Source organism: Sinocyclocheilus grahami, unplaced genomic scaffold (genome assembly GCF_001515645.1).
Source record: "Sinocyclocheilus grahami isolate Dianchi unplaced genomic scaffold, SAMN03320097.WGS_v1.1 scaffold382.1, whole genome shotgun sequence".
In the NCBI taxonomy this organism is placed as follows: domain Eukaryota; kingdom Metazoa; phylum Chordata; class Actinopteri; order Cypriniformes; family Cyprinidae; genus Sinocyclocheilus; species Sinocyclocheilus grahami.
In genome coordinates, this window is record NW_015505561.1 from 1,759,242 (window position 1) to 1,783,920 (window position 24,679).

Consider the following 24,679-nt stretch of genomic DNA (forward strand, 5'->3'; position numbering starts at 1 on the left):
TATAAGATCAGCTTATTGAACGGTTAAATCTAGGCACTAAACAGATAAAGTACTTCATTATAGTCTACTAATGAAGTTACAATACATCTGAAAGAAGCTTAGGGTTCATAATGTAAAATGTAATGGCCCATATTGTTAAAAAAAAGCAATACAATCCTATAAGAGTATGAATGGTCGAAAAAGTTTTCCCTTCGTTGTAATCTTTGGGTCGCAAGTTCTTGGTACCTTCCTACAGGGACATATTAAGTAGCGTAAAATAAAACAAGCCACATTTTTAAATGCACAATTAAATAAGCTGGCCAACTGACCGGTCCCGTTTAATTTGTAAACTTTTTTTTGTTTTTTTGAGCAGGACCTTAACTCCTGATATTGCAGAAGTCCCGAAAGATATGGTCCCATCGATGAGGTATTGATCCGAGAAGTAACAGTAACACCTTGTACTTTTTCCATGTACCATCATGCTTATTACTGACAGAGATATTGTAAAAATTCAGGGTCGAGAGTGGGAATGTGCGTAACAGGTGGGACCTATATCCCTTCGATACAGGGCATAAATTGTAAGTGCAGGATCCGTCTGCCTCTAGAAATGGTAGATAACGGCTTCCCTAAGGAAGACTACGTATTCAGATACATGCCACTGATGCTGGGAAAACCAAATATCACAACCGGCAACTGAGCATTTCTCCAAGTTCAAGATGTTGAGCCATGCGAACACTTCACGCAAACAGGAAGACGCTACTCTAGTTGAGGATACTAGGAAAGTCAGATCCTCTTTTAAAGTCAATAAAATTAGAATATGAAGTGTTAGGAGCTTCAAGTTTCTTTCCAATAACCATTTCAATGCAATTTTCTTGTCATCTCGTCCTCAGACTCCTTGCCTCTTGAAGATATCCTTGGTTGTGCACGTCATGCAATCGATGACAATTGTGCAAGTTCAAGTCAAAAACTGTAAGCCATCCTTGACCCATGGCGAAAGGTTGAAGAAAACATCTAGAATCTGACATGTAAGTCGAGACTTTAATTATATAAAAATCCAGTATGACATCTGAACACAAGAGGTATTTCATGTTGAGTACTAAGTCAGTAAGGACTGGTTGATTCGATCGCAGGAGATGCGTTACGCTATCTCTGGTTCATTTGATCACATTCCAAATGTTGTAAAAAGAAACAAGACCAGCATGCTGCATGGGCCTATTAACTAGCGAATTCCTTTTCCACGACATCTTCATGTAACATGTTTAAAATATTTACAAAGTTTTAGGATCTTTTCAAAAAGGAAATTCTTCGATCCTTATTGTGATGGTCTATGCAGCCCTACTTTGATATTTACACTGTGTACACAGCTTGTTGTTACTAGTATTTGCTTCTTCCAATAATCCCTAAAATTAGGGAAATGAAATGGAGGTAAAAACATCTTAAATTGTGTCAGATGTCTAATTACCTCAGTGTACCTTCAAACTAGCAAAAAAGGCTACACGTTTCTTGCATGTCCATTATCAGTACTTGAAATGAATTTGAAAGTCTGACTCACTTCAAGAAGCAACAAATCACTGGAAAACCTCCCCACCTATCCTCCTAAATTTCTTTTATCTACACTCTCTCATATCGTTTTGTCCATGTGCGTCTGTAAGTGAGCCTGGAGCCTTGAAGACTGGGAGAAACTCTTTCCACATTGACGCGTTACGCTATCTCTGGTTCGTTTGATCACATTCCAAATGTTGTAAAAAGAAACAAGACCAGCATGCTGCATGGGCCTATTAACTAGCGAATTCCTTTTCCACGACATCTTCATGTAACATGTTTAAAATATTTACAAAGTTTTAGGATCTTTTCAAACTTGAATTATGAAAAAATACCCAATGGAAAAAGGAAATTCTTCGATCCTTATTGTGATGGTCTATGCAGCCCTACTTTGATATTTACACTGTGTACACAGCTTGTTGTTACTAGTATTTGCTTCTTCCAATAATCCCTAAAATTAGGGAAACGAAATGGAGGTAAAAACATCTTAAATTGTGTCAGATGTCTAATTACCTCAGTGTACCTTCAAACTAGCAAAAAGGCTACACGTTTCTTGCATGTCCATTATCAGTACTTGAAATGAATTTGAAAGTCTGACTCACTTCAAGAAGCAACAAATCACTGGAAAACCTCCCCACCTATCCTCCTAAATTTCTTTCATCTACACTCTCTCATATCGTTTTGTCCATGTGCGTCTGTAAGTGAGCCTGGAGCCTTGAAGACTGGGAGAAACTCTTTCCACATTGAGGGCATCGGTTGGTCGTCTCCTCGTGCGTTTGTCGATGGGCTCTGAGAAGATGCGCTCGGCTGAACTTCCTGCCGCACTCTTTGCAAGCATGGGATTTATGGTTTTATGAGTTAATGAAAATCTAATAATTAATTTACTCTTAAAAATGTAAAACAAAAATAATTTAAATACTTGAACACTAAAAATAGAAACATTTGATTTGTTTACCTGCATGTCAATGTGACCATTAACTGATATCACAGCACTGTAAACATGTGAATCGTGTGTTGTTAAATTATTCAGACATTAACTAAACTATTTTATTTTAAGGAGTTTGGCTAACAAAAAACATTTTGGAATCTCTGCATTACATGAACATAACAATGACATTTTTGGGGGGTTTGAAATATTTGTCTGGAATTCAACAGTTACTGAAGGTCACTGAATATGATGACGACATTGTGTTTCACAGCTATACGTCACCAGAGTTCAGTTACTTGCATAATTATTTGTTTTGTACATGGTCTTATTATGGGCTGAATATAGGCAAAGCTAAATTGTATGACACATAGTAGGACTTTTGGAAAGGAAAAATTAAAAGAGAAAAAAGAACTAGAGAGAATCGATAAATTATGATACATTTACTGCCACTGTGTTTATAGGTAATCAATAAAAAAGTAACCTAAATATGCACAAATTTTAAAATGTTATTTGATTAAGTAAATTACATGTAATCAGTTACAACCCAGCACTGACCGTACTAGATCATCAGCACAGCTCAGCCTACCTGTGGAGCTGATGACAGGAACGCCTTGAGTCTCAGAGGTTAAAGAAACAACCTCCATATCGTCAAGTGGCAACCAGGGTGGCTGGCCCACCTCAAGCTCCAGCTTCCTCTGAGTGGCCAGGCAAGACGGCATGAGCGTCTCCCGAATTAAGCTGTCCATGTCGGTCACCGAGCCCGAGCTCAGCCCAGTGAGCTCCTCTTTACTGTTGGTGACCTCTTTGAACTGCCAGAGGTCACTGCACCACTTCTGCCCGAAGACTTTGTCCAGGATGGGCACCCAGTCCTGAGCCACTGCAATGACAGTCTGCTTGTCTGGTTCTGTTGAAAAAAAAAATTAAAAAAAAAAATAAAAAAAAAAACGGGGATGGAAATGAAAAATAATGACTTATTTTTCAGGTTTAATTATCTCCATTCATTTAAAGAAGTAGGGTTACACACTTAAGGAAATTGGAAACCAAATGACCTTTATTTGCTGATTTCGCATTCAAATATCCAGAGATATTTACAACATAAAATTCGCTTTTAAAGGTGATTTTTGCATTTGAAAGCAATAACTAGTTAGAATGAAATTAATAATAATTGAAAACCATGACCATATTTCAATACAAACACCTGGGTCTTATTCAATAATTACCTGCAATGCAGGCGCTATCAGTCTGAAAACAAGACATTTATTGTGAGCCGAATCGTTGGCCTGGTCTGCTTTTTTTTTTTACATAACAGTTTAAAAATAGATGTCTGAATGAAACCAAAAGAACAGATGGAAAAACAATAAAAGTACTTTTGTTTCTGCTCTGTCCGCCACTGAACAATAAACTGAGGCATGCCAATATAATGCATTAATAAAAAGGGAAATTAAATTTTGGTATAATATTACCTTTGAACATTGGGTATATTATATTGAATACTCAGCATTTTACATCAGCTTTTTAACATTAGCTCCACACCAGCCATATTTAAATGAACTCAGAGTATTTTTTTAGCACAGACATGCCTTCTATGAAAAATCTGATTGCATCTTATTCTCAAAAGCCTGGTGCAATTGATTTCTGCCCATGGAAAGTGGGCACTAAACTGAATTTTATTTAAAATTAATGTTTGTGTACATTTTTATTGATCGTAGGAGCCAATCAAACGATGGACAACAGTTGCATATCCAGCCTGATACCCAACGACAAATACAGGAACATTGAGAATTTCATTCAGAGACATTTCAGGTTCCAGGTAGAGGAATGATGTAGAGTTACAGTTAAGTAAGCCATATCACGATAGTCTGAACCCTCCACAACTTAGTGCTCAGAATCAGCCTGAAAGTTAGGGAACTGCATCAAACAAATAGGATTTTTACAGTTACCTGATTTTCATAATTTGTTTAGTGAACCGGTCCCTAAACCAACACGGACAGCGCATGCAAATAAACAATGTTATCAGTGGGCACAATTCATTGGGAGTAAATTCTTTCCACAAAAAGAAGTGATTCTATCCAACTTTACACTACCAGGGTCAGTAGGTTTTATTTAGTTATTTTTTTAATTTAAGAAATTAATACTTTTATTCAGGAGGGATGCATTCAGCTGATTAAGGGTGACACTAAAGATTTTATAATGTTACAAAAAAAATCTACTTAAAATAAAGAAAATGTAAAGGTTTTCACAAAAAATTAAGCAGCACAACTGTTTTCAGCATTGATAATAATAAGACTGGAGTAATAATACTGAAAATTCAGCTTTGCATCACAGGAATAAATTACAAGTTACTGTCCTGTCCTAATAAAAGGTAATAAATGCCAAAAAAATATCTTTAAAAAAAAACAGAAAATCGTAATTGTTTACATTTAGTAATATTTTGCAATATTACTGTTTATAGGCTACTGTATTTTTGATCAAATGAATGTAGCCTGGGTGAGCATTCTTCAAAAGCATCTTACAGACCCCAAACCTTTGAACAGTAGTGTACATGCATTCTAATGATCAACTACTAGACAATAAAACTGTTTGTACCATTTGTGGTTTCAGTTTTTTCCCACTCTTTTTTGTGCGATTGGTCCTGCAGGCCTTTCGACTCTTGCTTTTCTGCTTTGGAACTGCTAGGAGAGGCAGAGTCGTTTTTGCGGTCCTCCGTTTCCACAGCAAGCACATCACTGTCCTCCACTATGTTCTTGTCCTGTAACTGCTCTTTTAGTATCTGGTTTTCCCACTCCTTCTTGGTGAACTCCGAGAGCAGGTCGTCAAAGCTGTCTTCCGCGATTTTAGTCAGCTCACAAACGGCGAATTCCAGCACATGTTCCATTACAGATTTTAACTGACCTGAAAATGGAGACATTATGATATATTTACTCAGAAAAATCCATCTGTAAAGGTCTTGTGACACAAACAGGTAGTTATATATAGCCTGTAGGTTGTCGAATCACTCTCTGCACCATCCACACACTGCAGAGAAAGGCACAAAATAAAGCCGCTGGCTGACATTTATGAGAATCCCACCAATTTGCTTCGCTCCCTACTTTCTGCAAGAAATGTTCCGATTTAAAGTCTCAATTATGCTATGTCAAGATCTGAATGCAATCTAAGAAAACTGCCACTACGAATGCGTATCTGTTGATGCAGAAATGGAACTGATGGACTGTATAAAATTGAATGGTGTATTTTAAGCCTGACCTGGCTTGTATTCAAATCAGAAGTGCTGCAGGTCTGAATTTTGATTTGGACGCTTATCTTGGAACTTGTATGAAATGCACCTCCCTGCAGAAATACAGCCTTTAAAATGCACCGCATGTTGTCCTCTGCATTCCTCCCTGACTGTACACAGCCCATTTTGATCAGACAACATCTAGAAGTGCCTAAATGCCAGTCATAATGTCAAAGCATAAAATATGAACAATATTAACATCTAATTGTCAAAGATATTATATACTAACAGAAGTAAAAAGTGGTCAAGTTTTCCTACTAAAGTTATAATAAAATAAATATCTAGCAAATATACAAATGTACACAAATATATAGATTTTAGAGGCAAATTTTGAGTTCCTAAAAATGGTGTAAAATCTTTTACTGGAGCAGATGCACCATAGAAAGTAAAAAAAATAAATAAAAAAAAATAGTGATGTTGGAAAATGTCTGATATTGTAAATATTCGTTCTTCAATCTTAAACTATGTAATTTACAATCTGGCTCACTAATGATGAAAATGTGCAACACTTTCTAGGCAATATGAAATGCCATTCACTACTCATTTTACTTCTGTAATATGATGAATTGCAGTATGAAACAGAATATTCAAGAAAAAATAAATTTAGGGCATGATGATGACTTTACCCTTTCGCAATTGATTTGATATTTAAAGCAAATATTTTTTTTTTGCAATGTGTCTTTATATTTTGCCAGAAATATAGGGCTTTCTTTACGGTTTTTCCTTTTCATAAATATTTTATTGCTACATATGTAATTTCACTCCATTAATTATTTTGAGAGAAAATGATAGCATACAATGCAGAACATTTTTTAACAAATTTTTTTTAACAGATAATATCACAGGTGTGCATTGTCTGCTGAAAGCCTCTCACAATCCTTACTGTTGAGCCTTAGTGCTGACTTTAAGAAAGCTGCAATTGAAAATAATATCGATTTACCTATTCAAATACAATTTTTGAAGCATATGTAACTGCCATGATGACTTAAATTAATCAAGATCAGATATTCCCATTCAATTTTAGTGGTGCATCTATTGCAAACGAATTAAATGGTGCATTTCTGAAAAAAAAAACTCTTTGTGTGCATGTTGACACGCCAAGCTATGACATCAAAGCGGATCATTGGGCTCCTTTGTGATTTGGCTGCAGTCTCTGCTTAGGATGAAGACTCTCATGATACTCCCCACTGAAACCCCAACCATGGATACCCTCCACAGGGTCTGGTAGGTGTGGCTTCTTCTAACCACCTCCATTGGCCAAAATGCAAGGCAAAGGCACACTCCCGATGGCTACCGTCACCGCAGTATGAAAAGCAGCGCTAAGGAGCAGCTCAACGACAGAAGCGTCATCACCCAAACCAGCCATTGGCAGCAGTCACAACAAGTCAGCCATACTCCAAACATTAAAAGGACTATGCATACATGCCCACACAGGCCTGAAGACTGCTGACTTAAGATTAATTTCAAAGACCAGACATCATAACTTCCTTCAATCATACAATTCCACTCAACAAAGACAAAACATTCAGACTAAAACAATGTGTTGTTTCTCTACAGTCTCCCATGCACAATTATGTAGACTTACACACTTCCTCCATTGGAGTAAATTATTGGTTTAAAAAAAAAGTGAGATCTGTGGACCAGTTTATCTTAATTACTATCTGAACTGAAGAAAATAAATAAATAAGTTAGACTTATAAATCAAACAGGTATTCTAGTAGTTGTGTTTTGCATGGTAGATGGTTTGTAGTTGGTTTAAGATGCTCATTACTTGGTGCTAACTGACCATCTTGGACCAGCAAGAAAACAGTTGGTCAAGACGGTTTTAGGAACTAGTCAACCAGCTAATGACCAACTTAGACCACCTAGAAACCATCTACCATGTTCAAAAAACAGAGTTACCATCTAAAGCTGGATTTTCCATCTGGGCTTGGTTTGGGTTTAACTACAGGGTAATTCCTGCCACGTTTCTAAAATACAAGGGCGTTTAACCAAAATAAGGGAATTGAAATCCATGGGTACAAAAGCAGACCAAGTTTATTACGACTTCCTCCTTCCGTTCAAAATGGTGCATACCCTTGTTTTCATAAACCTCGCCACTGCGCACCAAGCCATCGAGTCACATTTGCATTGTAAACACGAGCGTTTCAATAACACGGATTATTGAACAAGATACCCAACACGTTTTCTTAATTTCCATTCAATGAAAACATGGTTTGCACTCAGATAGCCTTACCAACTGCTCGCGCTTTCTGTTCACGCCTGAGCGTTTCAGATTGAACGCCACATTCAGGGCTTTGACTGGGGGCGTGTTGCTTTGTTTCATCGTTCGTGTCGGTTTTTCTCTTATACGCAGCGCTATTCCCGTTCCCTCCACGAGACTGAAGGGTCGCCCTTAAACGCTGATTTTCTTGCTCTTTGGTGGCCGTTTCCAATAGCATTGAATTCAAAGTGGCCCCAACAGTCTTGGTGATTTCCTGAACGGCGAGCTGCACTACCTGCTCCAGCGCGGACTCCAGCTGACCTTGGAAAAACGAAATGTAAAGGGCACCGTTCATGTTTACGACCGCTCCGTTGGAAGACCTCTTTCATTCTTCCTCTTCCCACCTACCAAAGTAGTGTTAAATATACAGAAGTCCCCCAGAACAACTGCCTAGAAACGAACCGTCACCCCTTTCTCGCGAAACGCATCGTGGATGGATACACCCCTCGGTATGCAATACCGTACTCCACTTCGTCAAGACGCATTGGGAAAGTCCAAGTAGTCCACAAGCATATCAAGGATCTTCCCTCAGACGACCACTACGCCATTTTGCCCTAAATATGAAAACGTCTTGCGCACATAACCCAGAAATGAGCGGTAGGAAACACATCAGAGCAAAACGCGGCTTTGGCTTTCGATACAAGTAATTTAACCGAGCTGTTTGCGGGGTTTTGTATGCGATGTCGCAGGCGAGTAGCGCGCATTAATGAGCCGATTCATTTAAACTCTAATGTAGATTATAGCCACTCAGTTATTGCCAGTTATATCCAGTTACAACCTACTTTTGTCTAGCGTATTATTTAGATTTTATTGCATAGGACTGCCACTTGTAACAAAACGTTTAGTGTGCGCTCTTCTAGTTTAATTACGGTAAAACCGCCGCTGCATTATCTAAGAGGAAGGCGGGGCTAGATTTACGCTAGATTACAGATGTAAAGGCATGTGTGGCACGATGAAATTTGGCTGCCATGGTGTGTATATATATATATATATATATATATATGTGTGTGTGTGTGTGTGTGTGTGTGTGTGTGGCATCATCAATTTAATTTTTTTACATAAATTTGGTGTTTAGTGCATGTGAAATTTAAAAGTAATTATTATTCATTCTATTGACCATGCCCACAAAAAGCATATAAACACACGTTTTCAGTTATTGGTGCCATTGTAAAAAAAATCACTCCTTCATTCATTTCACAAGTGAAAGATGTCTACATAAATGTCATGTTAAAGGGTTAGTTCCCCCCACAATTTAAATTTACCCGCAAGTTGTTCCCAATCTGTACGAGTTTCTTTCCTCTGTTGACTACAAAAGAACATGTTTTGAAAAATGTTGATAACCAAACAGTTGACGGTAGTCATTGACGTCCATAGTATGAAAACTATGCAAGTCAATGGCCACCATCAACTGTTTGGTTACCAACAGTTGTTTAAAATATCTTCTTTAATGTTCAACACACACACACAAAAGAACAACAGAAGGTTTGGAACAAGTGGAGGGTGAGTATGTGATGACAGAATGTTCGTTTTTGATTGAACTTTCTCCAAGCACACAAAACAAAACAAAAATGTATTAGACTACTAATATGACTGCAGTCTTCATCTCCTGTGACTACATAATTTTTTAAAAAAAATTCAGGAGTGCTGTTTATTTCATTGTGTGTAAAACTTTTTTTTTTTAATGACATCTGTTGAGTTTTTGAAGTTGTAAAATAGCAGGAAAAAACTTCTCCGTAGTGTGTGCGATCTGTGGCCACGCATATACCACAGCCCCGGTTCCTGTTACTATCAGGAAGAAGACCGTGGCACTCACACTAACACAGTATTTTTAGTGTATTGGGGCAAAGAGAGACACAAGTAATTTTAGGTATTTTCTGTAGGTAAAAATTGCTTGTACACAAGACCATAGTTGATTGTTTTAAGGTTAAAGATCATAATTACTTAATTATTCAATTATTCATTAATTTTGAACCGATGATTTTCTATAATACTATAAAATAATTATTTCTTTACTGTTGGAAGAATTCAGTTTTCACATTGCTTTTTTGTTAGGTCCCATTCAGTCAATATTCAACTATTAATCTTGCTTTTATTCAAGGAAATTTTATTCATTGCAACTTGTGAAGTGAGTGTTCAGAAGTGCAAATGACAGCACAAATCAATATCATACAGTTATTTATAGATACAAACATATTCAAATCTGAATAAGAATTGCCAGCAGTTTACATGTCAAGACTATAAAAATACAATAAAAGTTTGGTTTTGTCATTTTCTGTTAGGAAAGCTTCTGCGGTGCCTAACAGTTGCAGCACTTAACAACTTCATGCAAACCAAATATTGCTATTTTAAATATATTTAAGTACTTACATTGAATTAAATGATTCAGAATATTCAAGAGATCTTTCAATATAGATCATTTAAAAATGGACAAATTAAGGATATAGAACTATATAGGCTAGCTATTAATTTTTTTAATATATATATATATATATATTTTGTGCATGTTTGCTGAGGTTGTCATTGTCTTGTAGATGTAGACACTAAGCTTGTGAGTAAAAGAATATATGGCTCGTTAATATACTGCGTGAAGTGGTCATGGATAAGCAGACATGTAAGCAGAGCACTCACCATGATAATACTTATATCACGATTTAAATAACACATTCTGTTTCAAAGTCTGCCTTAATTATGTATCTTGTAAGTTACTCAACTAATTACAATGCTCTAATCACAGCACACAGTTTTCAAACACCAGGGGGTGCAGTATGATAATTGTATCGAATAAAGCGTGTTTAATAGTGTTATCCTTTTTGGCATAATAGCTAAACTAATTGCATTCAACTTTTCAGTGGAGAACAATAGAATAAAACAATACCTTGATTAATTAAAAAATACCTTAATTAGGAATCATAAACAATTAGGCTATGAAAAAAAGCATGAATAGCCTACAGCTGCTATACAGTTTTAGGTTAAGACTTCCAGTGAGGAAGCACAATGTGACAATTACAGTTCAGCCAGGTCTTCTGGTCTGCCAGGATCTTTAAAATCATCATTTCATTATTTCAAGGCAATGCAGTGCAGTTTTTATGCCAGTTGGTTGGTTTGGCCTGTTGTTCTAACACCAGAAAACACCAGTTTGAAGATAAATCAAGCTTGATGTTCCAAATAGGACAGTATTATGCAGTTTTTACAGCCGTGCGCTGAAATGACAAGAACATCACAGAAAAACACATTCAGACCTCATCATGAATTAAATATGCAGAATATGTCACAAACTTTTTCACTAGTGCTGATACCTTGCTTTTTAAGTTTTCATTTATCAGGCAGTTCCTTGGGTTACACTTTACTTGAAGGGGTGTGCATAAGACTGACATGACACCTTCATAATCATGACACGACACACGTCATGAATATGAAGGGTTTTTATGCATGTTTATGACAACTGTCATTAAGTGTCATTCGCTCAGTTATGTAATTTTTAATGCAAAGATGACATTGTTTGAGATGTCTTTGTTATGGGCTATGGTTAGGGGTAAGGGTAGGGGTAGGGTTAGGTCAAATAATGTCATATTTGCATTAAAAATGACATAACTGAGCGATTTACACTTAATGACAGTTGTCATAAACATGCATAAAACCTTGTTCATATTCATGACATGTGTCATATCATGATTATGAAGGTGTCATGTCAGTATAGCTTCTCAGCCAATCGTTTAATGCTACTGTTCGAACGTCTCGTTACGTTATTAATATTCATGAGCCTCAGGATACCAGCGGTATTCCCCTATATGAGGCTGAGAGACCATATCACAACATATTATCGTGATAGACCAGTCTGACGCATATGCTGTAATAACTGTTGTTATTAGCAGTGTTGGGGAAAGTTGCTTTTTAAAGTAATGCGTTACAATATTGCGTTATTCCATTAAAAAAGTAACTAATTACGTTACTTAGTTACTTTTTATGGAAAGTAATGCGTTACGTTACTTTTGCGTTACTTTTTAAATCTGGACAGGGCTTGCTTGTTTGTTTTTAAAATAAAAAAAGTTCTATTTTTGGCAAATATAAAAGCCTTTTCACACCAAAAGTGAAATGAATAAGCCTCAGGCTGAAGGGAAAGTAAAGTTACGTCCGTAGAATACAGAAGAAGAAATTTCAACACACAAATGTTTGTCTAGAGTCATTTTTGCTTAATAGTACGGTTGAACTGGATCATCGAAGACATTGTTTAATAAAATGGGATTAAATACATAAATGATATTAGTGTCATTTAATATTTAATTATTGCAGGTTTGCGTCATATTCTGAGTTGCATTATTTTTATTAATTTCAAGGAATACTGAATCTGTGTTTTTTTTTGTGTGAGTGAGATGAATTAATGCATATTCATATTTATTTTAGAACTACAGTAACATCTGATTTCTCTCAACATGGGGGCAGGAGAGCTGCCAATCAATAAATTGAAAAAAAAGTAACTTGCGTTACTTATTTGAAAAAGTAACTCAGATATTCTCTTGTAAATTAAAAAGTAATGCGTTACTTTACTAGTTACTTGAAAAAAGTAATCTGATTACATAACTTGCATTACTTGTAATACATTACCCCCAATACTGGTCATTATCTTATGTTAGCTTATTAAATGCATTAACAACCCTAAGATTGTGATTTGGTACAACCCATAACATCAAAGTTTATGCCATATGGCAGAGATTAATTATTATAAGCCTGTTTTCTACCATTGTTCTATGTATTTTAATTTCTAAGATTAAAATAAAATAATAAAACACTTAGCATTGTTCAGGCAAAATTTCATGTTCAAGTTGGTCAGTGAATTCAGTGTTGACCAAAGCTCAGCTGTTTGGTTTAAAAGTGACTTGTGTTTGAGCTGTACTTCATTCATCGCTACACTACCATCAATAGGTAATTGTGGTAATTGCATCTTTTTATCTCACAATTCTGAGTGTACATCTCACAATTCAGACTTTGTTTCTTGCAGTTCTGAGGAAAAAGTTAGAATTGTGAAATATCAACTTGCAGTTATAAGAAAAAAAAGTCAGCATTGCAAGATATAAACTCAACTGCATGAGATAATTACAGAATTGCAAGATGTAAACTAAGAATTCTGGAAGAAAAAAAAAGTCAGAATTGCTAGATATTAACTCGAAATTACATAATATAAATTCAGAATTGCAAGATTAGAATTGTGTGATATAGATACAGAATTGCAAGATATAGACTAAGAATTCTGAGAAAAGTCAGAATTGCGAGATATTAACTCAGAATTGCATGATAAATTCAAAATTGCAAGATGTAAACTTGGAATTCTGAGAAGAAATGTCAGAATTGTGAGTAATAAACTTGCAATTTCAAGAAAGAAAAAAAAGTCAAAAGTGTGAAAATATGCTAATTATTATTATCTTTTCCATAAAAAACAGAATTGTTAGATGTAACCGGTCACACTAGCCTATGGAGAGGAACGAGGAGACAAGGCGTAAACTCACACAATAGTCTTTTAATTCCAAAATCCAAGGGCTAACACTGGGCAGACAGGAACACAGGTAGCACATGGGATGACGTACAATCTCGGACAAAGACAGACAGCGCAGACTCGAACTTAAATGCAAGGGATAATTAACAAACACAGGTGCACTGAATGACTAATAAACTAAACGAGGACAGGAACATGGCCAAAAAAGGGAAAACATGAACAGAAACGGGGGCAAAGACATGACAAAACAGGTCCATGATCCTGACATAACCTCAGATTCACAGCTCTGAGAAAAAAGTAAGACTCACGAGATATAAACTGAATCGTGAGATGCAAACGCAGAATTGCAAGAAAAAACTCTCAAGTGTGATGAGTATACAGTATTTCTTCAAAATCATAATTTTGTGTTCCACAGAGGAAAGCAAGTCTTGAGTTTGGTACGATACGAGGGTGAATGATGAAAATTCTTTCTTGATTTTGGGTGGCATTCATTTATTTAAAATGAAAACATATTGGATGAAATAAAGTCAAATCAATAAAAATATGTATTGATAGCATCATTTAATAGAATAAAAACACAATCTCGTGTGTGCGTTTCACTTGTAAACCCCTGGGGTCCTGTGTCGCCTCTTGCCGGTACAGGGACTGCTGTAGCATTGAGATGCGGCTTGGCAGGCATTTAAGATAGACTGCAAGTTTCTCCCTTCGCTGCCGCTGCACTCAGTGACCTGTACGTGGGTCATAAATTGCAGCACAGAATGCAAAACAACAAGCCCTCCTGCAGCAGCGCGCTCAACGCAGCCTAGCAATCAATTCAGTGGCATGTTAAAGAAATAGTTCAGCCAAAAATGAAATGTCTGTCATCATTTCCTCACCCTCAGGTCATCCCATATGATTTTACTCCTTCTTGTGGAACACAAACCAATATACTAACTTGACAAAGACACAGCATAAAAGTATCACAAAGTAATATGACTTTAATTTTCGTTTCCTTTCATTCGCTTATTGATTTTCTTTATGTGATGAGCAGATGATACAGGTTTGAACTGACACAAGGATCAAATGTTTTTTGTTTTTTTGTTAACTGTTCCCACATCTTGCATTGTTCATAGTAAAGTTAGTTTTCAGACCACAGGCCTGTCAGAACGAAGGACTTTACAACTGATGTAACATCTGGGTCGGACTCAGCTACGCTGTTGGTGTAAATGGGTTAACCCATATTCCACAGCAAGTGTTCATGGCCTAGATCACAATCGGGACTAAACCAAGATCTGATGCTGTGTGGCACTAGTAACCAAGGTTATAAGTCATATATATTTTGAACGCAATTTGCTATTAATGCCATTAAGAAAGTTTGTACATTATAAATGGGTCAAATACAATTGAGTACCAATTCAAAGTGGATTTCTGGTGTGCCAGGATACTGTGGCTTTTTTATAGCTGCTTGCATGAACACACACACACACAAAAACACAGACTAGACGCTAAATAGAAAGTGGCCCTTGGCAAACTGAAAGTGAGCTTCAGAATAATTGAATCTAATCATATAAAGAGTTTTCACTGCTATGATCAATGCATGAAACCAGTAGCCACACCTCATTGTTCTTGAAGATAAAAGGGGAAAAAACGTCTGTAACACAATTTTGTTGAAGGTTTGTCAGAGCTTTCTTTCTTACTATTGAATGCAAATTAATTGTTTTTAATTATTTAAAATCATAATCTTATTTAATCCTCAATTTCATTTTGAAAAACTCAAGCAAGCTATTGTTTGGCTTCTCAAGTCTTAGCTCAAGAATTTTTGGACCAAGATTTAAGTGCACCCTGGGAACTTTCAAATAAATTTGTGCTGTAGATGTAGTACTATAATTACTGGTATGATAAGATATATGAACACTGTAATTGAATAAATGTGGTCTGATAAATGTGAGATTGTTGAAACTGAAGAGTCAAAGCCTAATTGTTCTCAAAAGCTTTGATGATATGATTAGAGAACCAGCGATTTACACACCATTTCTGCAGACAAACCTCTTGTTTCTCTCTAAAATTGTTTAGTCAGATATTTTTTGTGAATGCTGTTATGTTAAATACTTCCATCAACTGAAGTTGTTTAAGAATACACAAAGATCTTGGAATATTAATATCCTTAAAGGAATAGTCAGCCCAAAAATTAACATTTATTCACCCAAGATGTGTAATTTAGCATTACATCACTTGCTCACTAGTGGATGCTCTGCAGTGAATGGGTGCCGTCAGAATGAGAGTCCAAACAGCTGATTAAAACATCACAATAATCCACAAGTAATCCACACCACTCCAGTCCACCAGTTTACATCTGGTGAAGTGAAAAGCTGCGTGTTTTTTAAACTCTTGCTTCTGCCTACAAAATGAGTCTCCATTATATTGCTTTCTCCAGTGAAAAAGTCGTCTCGTCTGAATCAAGAGAGAAATATGCTCAGATTAAGCACAGTTTGGTGTATTATCATGATGTTTTTATCAGCTGTTTGGACTCTCATTCTAATGCCACCCATTCACTGCAGAGGATCCATTGGTTAGCAAGTAACGTTATTGTAAGGTCAAAAATTATCAAAGACTTCTGCTTTCCTGTCCCAAACCTAGCTTCAGTAACAAAAGGGCCATCTGGCATTCCTGAAGGCACAGAGGTACTGATATCGATCAAGGCCTGTAGGCCAACATGTGTATACATCGGGGGTCTGCTAATTGTCACACCTTTTGCCCAGTGGGAGAAGTTGTAATCTGCTGATTGGTCAGTTTGAATGTCTCACATTTGGTTTTTAGTCACGTGGTCAAGGAAGGGATAAAAGAGGACTGTAACTGTTGCTCTGTCTCTTTTCTTGGCTGGCTCTTTTCTTTGTTGGAGCTCTTCTTGGGTTTCTGCCCTCTCTCCCTCTTTTTCTTCCTCTCTTTCTTCATCTCTTTCTCTCAGGTAATATTTTACATGTTGGGTACAATTAACTATGCTTTACCATCCTTCATCTATTTTGTAACCAATTCAAGTGTAACCATAACAAAATATTGTTATTAAACCATTTCAATTATTAATTATGTGCTAACTAGTCTTGATTCAAGGTTCATCTTAAAGTGCTACCTATTGCAATACAATAGTCACACAATAGCAACGCTCTCCCACATATGTAGCTATTCTAACTGCGCTTATTTCCGTCGTTGGTATAAGTGGCAGTGGGTGGTAATAGACTAGAAATGTACAGTTTTATACCATCGTGCTGATAACGTTTCTTTAGTCATTCGGCAATCCTACAGCCTGAACCACCGTAGGATTGCAAATTTTTTCCAAATCTGTTCTGATGAAGAAACGAACTCATCTACATCTTGAATGGCCTGAGTGTGAGTAAATGTTTTTAGCAAATTTTCATTTTTTGGTGAACTGTTTCTTTAAACGTGAGATAAATGCAGAACAAAGCCCAAGTGTGCACAACAATAATTGTATTGATCCCATTCACAGAGATTCAAAAATGTTTAGTAAATTTGCACAGTTGTTATGAGGTTCAAAAATACAGTATAAGTGGTTGGTTCATTCCTCTAAAATCCCTGAGAGCACAAAGTACCGAGACTGACCCTTTCCAATTGACTCGGTAGGAATTTTCATCCAAGTAAGATAAGAACCAATCAAGCACAGATCCAGAGATGCCAATCGCAGCCAGTGCAGAGGTCAACAGTCTGCAATTTAATGCATTAAACACAGCAGACAGAAGACTGAATCAAGACTGATATCAAATCTTGATTAGTATGACCCTGCCGTGTGAGCTTCACTAGTAGAAGACTATACGTCATGATTCATTTGCAGTAAGTGCACCTCATTGCCATTGAGAAATGCAGGTTGCAATACAAACCATAGCTTTAAAAGAGGGTTCTCTCCTGCTTACATCTAGGATGCAGGTATGTTTTATTATTGCATCTCATACTGAAACAGTTTCTGTTATTTTGATGTTGCAGCACAAAATTAAACATCCATCAGGAAAAAACACAGTAGTAATAGTGAAGTGAAACTACAAAAGTATTATTGATTTTATTGACCGCATATTAATAGATGGCCTGAGAAGAGTGTGAATAAGTCTATTCCTCACAGAAAAAAAAATTTTTTATGCCTCTTGCAATTGTTTATACACTCTTAAAAATAAAGGTTCTATGAAGAACCTTTCACATCTTTGGAAGCATTACATTGTAAAGGTTCTTTACACTCTCAAAAATAAAGCATCCAAAAGGGGGTTTTCACAGCAATGCCATAGAAGAACCATTTTGGGTTCCCAAAATAACTTTTCTGTGAACAGTTTTTAAAAGAACCATTTTTTTAGTGAGAAGAACATTTTAATATTCTAAAGAATCTTTCTCCACTGCAAAGAACTTTTAGTACAATGGAAAGCTTCCATAGATGTTAAAGGTTCTTTATAGAACCATAAAGAACCAATAAAGAGTCTTTATTTTTAAGAATGAATAGTGGAAAAAGGTTCTTTCGAAATTAAAATGTTGTTCACACTAAGAAAAATGGTTCTTTCTCGGAAAAGTTCTTTGGGGAACCAAAAATGTTTTTTTGTACTGCATCACTGAAGAAAAAAAAACTATTAAAACATTATTTTTAAGAGTGTATGGATGTTGTCTATTGAGAAAATGGTTTTACATGTAACTGGCTAATGGGTATTTGGATATCTATGGTCTAATAAGAAAAAATCTCAGGGTCCTTTTTAAACCCCAGATTAAGGCAATTTAAATGCTGGGTAAAGTGTAAAACGCTTAAAAAAATACACTTTTAAGGTGCTAACTTTAAATTGTGAGGTGAAACTCTATGATTGGTAATTGACTGGTAAATGATTTGCTCATTAAACTTTCATGAGCGCGATACTTATAGAGACTTTTATGTGTGAGGTTTTGTTTCAACACTGGCAGAAAATTCTTTAAAATGTTGCAAATACAGTTTAAACTGGAGTGATGAACAGACAAAAAGTATTATTCTGCAGTATTTCAGCAGATTTATTGACCTCATAAATATGTAAATCATTACATTAGGGTTTACAAATGTGCACTGTGAAATTTAAAAACATGACTACACAGGATTAATTATAAAAGATAAAAAAAGTTGCAATTGTTAGATATATAAAGTCGCAATTATGAGATTTTATTTCACAATTATTAGAGATAAAGCTGCATATTTCAAGATCTAGACCTTAGCAAGTGTAGCACAATATAACATTTTTGTCAGGAATGAAAACAAGGCTGTGATAGAAGTGTAGTGTGTAATGGATTGTACTGTTGTTTAACAACATGTGGGAAAAAACTTTTTGAAACAGCAGTAAAAATTATATGATTTACACAGAAAAAAAGGTACAAAAGCTGTCACTGTGGCAGTACCTTTTCAAAATTTGCACTTTTGTACCTTTTAGGTACTAATATGTTCACTGTAGGTACCAATATGTACCTTTGAGGTAAAAATATGGACCATTTAGGTACAAAGGTATGTCTCTAAAAAAGGTATTCCATCTCAGTGACAGCTTTTGTGCCTTTTTTCGGAGAGTGTAGAGCTTTATACAGTGCATGCCACTGTAAAAACGCTCCAGTTACTGACGTAACCTCGGTTCCCTTATCTCAGGGAGCTGAGATAGTGATGTGAGCCAATTAGGCCCCAAGCACAGCTGAGGGCTATCGACATAACCATTTCCACCTACAGGGGGAAATAGGCGATTAAACAGAAAGACCTGTAAGGCCGGGATGTCCAAGCTATAAAATCTAGCAAAGGTGGATGGTGACGACCAGCCGGCGGCCGCACAAATCTCACCAATAGAAACCTCACTGGACCACGCCCAGGAGGAGGCCATCTCTCATGTGGAGTGGGCCCTCACACCTATAGGGCACTGTAAGCCTGCCGAGGCATAAGCCAAGCCAGCGAGAAAGCCTCTGCTTTGTGACTGGCAGCCCTTTGAGGCGGCCGCCGGCCTCCAAAGCCAACAAAAAGCTGCTCTGAAACTGTCTGAACAGGCTGGTCAGGTCAACCGCAGGCAAGAATGGGACAGGTCTTTGGCAAGAGGACTGCTGACGGCGTCCCGGCAGGAACAACACGTCCAGTAGGTCGTGGGTAGGCTCTTTCGGATCCGACCACTTGAGGCCCAGGTCCTCCACAGCCTTAGACAGGACGCGGATGAGTTCAGCGTCTGGTTTCAGGCCTCACTGGATGAGAAGGGGGAAAGGGCTTCGGGCTCTCCGCCAGAACCTCACCACTCTTCTGCATCTGATGCCGCTAAGGACATGGAGTCGTCAGCGGTGACGTCTTCGACACCTTCGTGTGCAAAGCACACCGGCGAGGCGAGGAGACGCAAGGAGAGCAGGGCACGCGGGTGCTGAGCCGACATAACACCACCTGATCCCACGGAATTGGACCCACTACTCCACTGTTTCTTTCTCTTGTGAGAGAAAGGAAACGGGGGAGTGAAGCGAGGAGGTCCGCCTTCATTAAAGAAGGCAATTTGCGAGCGGAGACAGGAGAGAGAAATACTCTCGCAATGAGAGCATGATCTTCCAGTGAGTGCAGCCTCTGCGTGGGCACTGCCAAGGCAGGCAACGCACTCGCTGTGCCCGTCTGTCTCGTGCAAGGGGTCCATTGGTTTGTGCATTGGTTTGGTTTGTGCAGCTACACAAACGTGAACAAATCAAGCTTCAGATCAGGGAAAAAAAAGGAGATAACCCGTACTCAACGTGAGAGTACGTTCGAAAGGGAACTGTAAATCTATCCCTCACAGCCTTGATTTGATCTGCCAAAAAAGCAGTATGTCGTCTAATCTGTCTATAAATCCATATAAAGTCACAATTACCTGTGTTTTTTTTTTTATTCTACGGCAGAAGCAGGCGTCCAACAAAGTGAAATGCGTTACCAGATATCTCAGGATTACATTAGTCTGGGGTTTAGACTGACACTGAAGCATAAAAACCCAATAAAGTCTTTCTTTCACAGGTTTCGTCTTCAGGCTGAACCTCCAATGACCAAAGAATTTGCTAAATACGACAGCCGGTCAGAAAGCGCGTACAACCAATTCATCTTGATCTACGGGACACACTTCTTGCGGAGAGTCGACCTGGGTGGCTACGAATGTTCAACCACTGCTGTGAAGACCTGCCAGGTTTCCATGAAGGGTCTGTCGGTACATGATGTACATGGAGGCGTCTGTCGTCATTAAGAGTGTGGAGGTGAGTGGGCAGGCAAGCTACTGCAAAAGCAAAACAAAATAAACTGGAGAGGGGCAACAGGTTCAGCAGCTCCTTCTCCAACCGAGTCACTGAAATACTGTTCGGCAACGGTGAGCAGCAAGACATCCTCTTCACTACAAGCAACGTTAGTGGTTATGACGTGTGGCTCAAGTCATTGAAGAAAATTCCTGGAGTGGTTTCCAACACCTTGAGCTCATTACATATGCTGGTGAAAAACGACCCAGCTAGACGGGCCAGTCTTCAAGCGGCCATCAGCAAGTACATCACAAAAAGTGCCATATCTACTGCTTGCCCTTCCAGCTGCAAAGTGGGCCATCATGCCAATAACTGTGCATGCAAATGCAACGGTCATCAAAGTGTTGATAACAACTGCTGCCAGAGTAAGGCAGGAGTTGCCACGTTGATCGTGACCGTGTTGAGTGCTAAGGGATTATGGGGAGACTATTTCAATAAAACCAATTTGTAATGTGAAAGTGTTCTACGGAAAAAAAGCGTATGAGACCCCTGTGATTATGAATGACTTTTCTCAGTGGAACTACAAAATACATTTTCAAACTGTGGATCTGACTCAAAGAACGTAAGTGGTTATGTTCACAAAACTTAATCTTAGTTTCGGTTTCTGTCATTAAATGGACTTTTTGAAACTTTAAATAAAAAAAAATATCTGTTGTTTGTACTTCATATCATGTCTATGCTTGTCTTACAGGCACTTGCGATTTGAGGTGTGGGACCGTGACAACCGGTATGATGATGGTCTATTAGGAAAGGGTTCTCTTGTCCCACACAAAGGAACCAATCTACAGTCGTCGTTTAAATTAAACCACGGCTCTCTTTTGATCTACTATACTGCAACGTGTGGCCCAAATCTTACAGGGTCTTTCTCTGAGAAATACGCTCCTACGTCGGGTGGTGACGGTACTCTAAAATATTACCAGCCCTTTGGAGAACGGCCCATTTCATTTAAAAAAAAACTAAGGATTTTGGAAGAAATGTCCCTTTTCTGTATTCCATTATTGAATGTAAAGATAATGTAAAATACTGATGAAGGGCCTTCTAATATAAGCTATTTGAGATTTTTGCAAAGATACACATTGAAAACAGTTACTATAAATCAAATATCATTGACTTATTTCTAGATAAATGTACAAAACTTATTTCAATAAACACCTAAAATTGTATTTGACTTTTTTTTGTAATTTTTAAAATAATTTTATCTGTACTCAGAAAGTATTCTTCATTTGTTTTATAATTTCATACGTATACAATTTCTGATTAAACAAACAAAAAATGCTTTCAGATGCAATAAAGCTTTCTTTTAAAAAAAAAAGATTTATATTGTTCTGTCTAGTGCTCACTTCAGTCAGACTTTAGGTTGGTGGCTGCTTATTTCACGCAATGAAATTAGGTCTTAGATTTGTGAGCAATAATAACAAATAAACTAATATTAGAAAAATAGCAGCGAAAAGATAACAGATTCTGAGGAATCATGAAAGTAGAGTTTTTTTGGAAAAATTAAAAACACATTTGATTAGATTACATATGTTCGTTCATTGATGGTTTTAATTAAAATGAGTCACTATCAAGTAGAAAGTGCTACCTGTCACCTGGTGGTTAAGTATAAGTAAACTAAATGTAACAATTCTTTATGTCTATAGATTTAATACATTACACAGCCTGCCACGTTGATATAGATTTGATACAGAATAAATAGATAAATATTTCTGGCAAGCCAAAAATGTCCTGTGATTGCAGGTTTTCTGAGCCAAATGGCGCCCCCTGTAGAACAGCATATGCTTTACACAGTCAGTATCTCCTGAAGGCCTTCCGCTGTGTTCAATAATCTAGGCCCAAACCTCCAAAAAAAAGTCTGAACTGATAACTACTATGCACATGTGTATTGGTGTTTAAAAGCCTTGTGGTCAATAATGTGCTATTGTTGAACCACCAACTGAATAAGCACAGATGACTGATGAACATATTTAAAGCCATTAAAACTGTTACTGTGCAATGGCATATAACGATATTTTATGCATGTTGCGAGAATCTCTTTTTACAGAAGCATTTGAATATATATATATATATATGTCAAATTTATTTAATTGCACATGGACAAAAGTGTTTTGTGTATATATTTCTCTTAAAATGGGATGTCTTTGTCTGATTTGGAGCCATTTGATAATGGGATTACAACAAGGTGTTTTACTCTTGACCATATATCCTTTAAACCAGTTCCCGCTGTTTACATTTCTGAGCTCTGCGGGGTCAAGACAGGGAACTGGGGCACAAAGATGCATTAAAGATCCCTCGCACCCAGATCATTTGCTCCAGAAGCTTCCCTCTGGGAGATGTTTCAAGTAGTTCAAACCAAGACCAACAGATAACCACACTGCCAATGCTACATTCCCGCTCAACCGGGACCTCAACCGTTAAACTAGTCTATCTGTAAGCTTTGAACATCCAAACATATATTTTGCATGCTTTAAAGTCAGCATGAATTCAAAATTGACCCTATTGAATTTTTATAATGCATGTTCCTTGTCCTGATCCTGTGGCTTTCATTTTTTTTTTATGTAACAATTTAAAATACGTATAACAATATTTGTACTGATGCTTTCTAAAGAGCATTAATCTTTACATATCACATGGCTTTTGTTTGAATATGCTTGTGTGTCATCTTCGCTTGTTACCGCGATCGTCGTTATGTCAGGGTTGTGTACGTACGTGTGGGGTGGAGATATCAAAATAGGGGCGAGTTCCCGTTAGGGTATGGGCGTGTTTGTTTTGGTGCTTTCAAATATCAACATTGTTTAACAGCAGGAACAGGGAAAAGGCAAAAAGGCAAAAAGGCGTGAAATAGTGCAGAGGGGGAAGATCAGGGCGCCTTTTTCCCCCCTGAAATCACCTAAATCTGTGGGAAATTAAACAGGAGCCAGACATTCGCTAATAATAAATCCACGAACGCAGCGGACATCTCAAGCGATATTTTTGGCCAGCACGGCGGGGAAAAATGAAGGATCGCACGCAGGAACTACGAAGTGTAAGTCTGTATTCCTGATGCTTTATCCTTCATCTCCTCCCATCTCCTCCGTCTCCTCACCGCAACCGGGCGTCAGCAGCTGACATCTCACTGCTGCTCGCTCACGGCTGAGCATTTATGGGCATAAGTACGGTTTTCATACATTTTCCGATGGCTTTTCCCCACGCAATCACAAATGTAGCCACATCGCGCATATATTACCGTTTTTAATAGCGGCTCACACGCGCGCGCCGTTCCATGTGCGATGGATCGATTTATCGATCAAATCGGGTTATATGGCGTAATTCGCGAAATGAGCCCCCTACATTAGCATGCATGCAGACTACCTTTGATACATGTCGCCCAGGAGTTGTGATCGGCTGCGGATAGTTAGCCAGCATCCTTACACTGATACGCACCATCCAAATATCTAATTCTGTGATCACCGCATCTTTAATTATTAACACCGATTTTTTGTTAAACGAAAATAACATTTCACCCGCGCCTTGTTCCGTACCCTATTAACTCTATTAGATTTTGCACCGGGGAATTTTGAGCATCTCCACTAAAGCTCCATTCTGGATGCATATGTACATCTTCATCGGACGCGTTTGGATCGTTGGGTGGGATGTGCGATTATTGCAGCACGCTTTGTTCCGTTCATAGCCGCGATGTTAAATATGAAAGGGTTTAATATTGTTGCATGCATCGCCCAATTGAGCTAAACGATTACAACATGGCCGCCAAAGTATTCCTATTTGTAGTCGCGACGGTATAGCGACTTAATTGCTTATGTAGTGATTTTTTTTCCCAGTAATATCGAAGGTGGGCCTTGAGGCTTTAATGCGTCGCCCAGCCGAATTTTCCGTCGCCGGAGATCAATGAAATATCGTAAAGGAAACGCCTGAACCCAGTGCACTGCAATCATCAGTGTATGCGCGTGTTGCGCTTGCTAGGGA

At 37.6% G+C, this 24,679-nt stretch overlaps 2 protein-coding genes and 1 pseudogene across 2 annotated transcripts in view; 2 read left to right on the forward strand and 1 right to left on the reverse strand.

Annotated features, from left to right (window-relative positions):
- Positions 1–1,691: 1,691 nt before the first annotated feature.
- On the reverse strand, positions 1,692–8,529 carry LOC107549831 (zinc finger protein 180-like). The gene is made up of 4 exons (XM_016231004.1): positions 7,960–8,529; positions 5,036–5,341; positions 3,036–3,353; positions 1,692–2,365 (listed from the first exon to the last, which is right to left on the reverse strand). The coding sequence occupies exons 1-4, from the start codon at positions 8,279–8,281 to the stop codon at positions 2,193–2,195; spliced, it is 1,119 nt and encodes a 372-aa protein (XP_016086490.1). The 5' UTR covers positions 8,282–8,529; the 3' UTR covers positions 1,692–2,192.
- Positions 8,530–17,383: 8,854 nt separating this feature from the next.
- Positions 17,384–21,738, forward strand: LOC107549832 (perforin-1-like; annotated as a pseudogene).
- Positions 21,739–23,522: 1,784 nt separating this feature from the next.
- Positions 23,523–24,679, forward strand: part of LOC107549833 (syntaxin-1B-like) — a 51,045-nt gene continuing 49,888 nt past the window's right edge. The window contains exon 1 of the mRNA XM_016231005.1: positions 23,523–23,741. Coding sequence (XP_016086491.1) covers positions 23,712–23,741 — 30 coding nt within the window. The 5' untranslated portion in view covers positions 23,523–23,711. The remainder of the gene's footprint in view (positions 23,742–24,679) is intronic.

Coding starts and splice junctions, on each gene's coding strand:
- LOC107549831 (XM_016231004.1), bottom strand. CDS start 8,281: ATGAACGGTGCCCTTTACATTTCGTTTTTCCAAGGTCAGCTGGAGTCC. Junction 3,354..5,035: donor AAAAACTGAAACCACAAATG/GTACAAACAGTT, acceptor TTTTTTCAACAG/AACCAGACAAGCAGACTGTC. Junction 2,366..3,035: donor TCCTGTCATCAGCTCCACAG/GTAGGCTGAGCT, acceptor CATAAAACCATA/AATCCCATGCTTGCAAAGAG.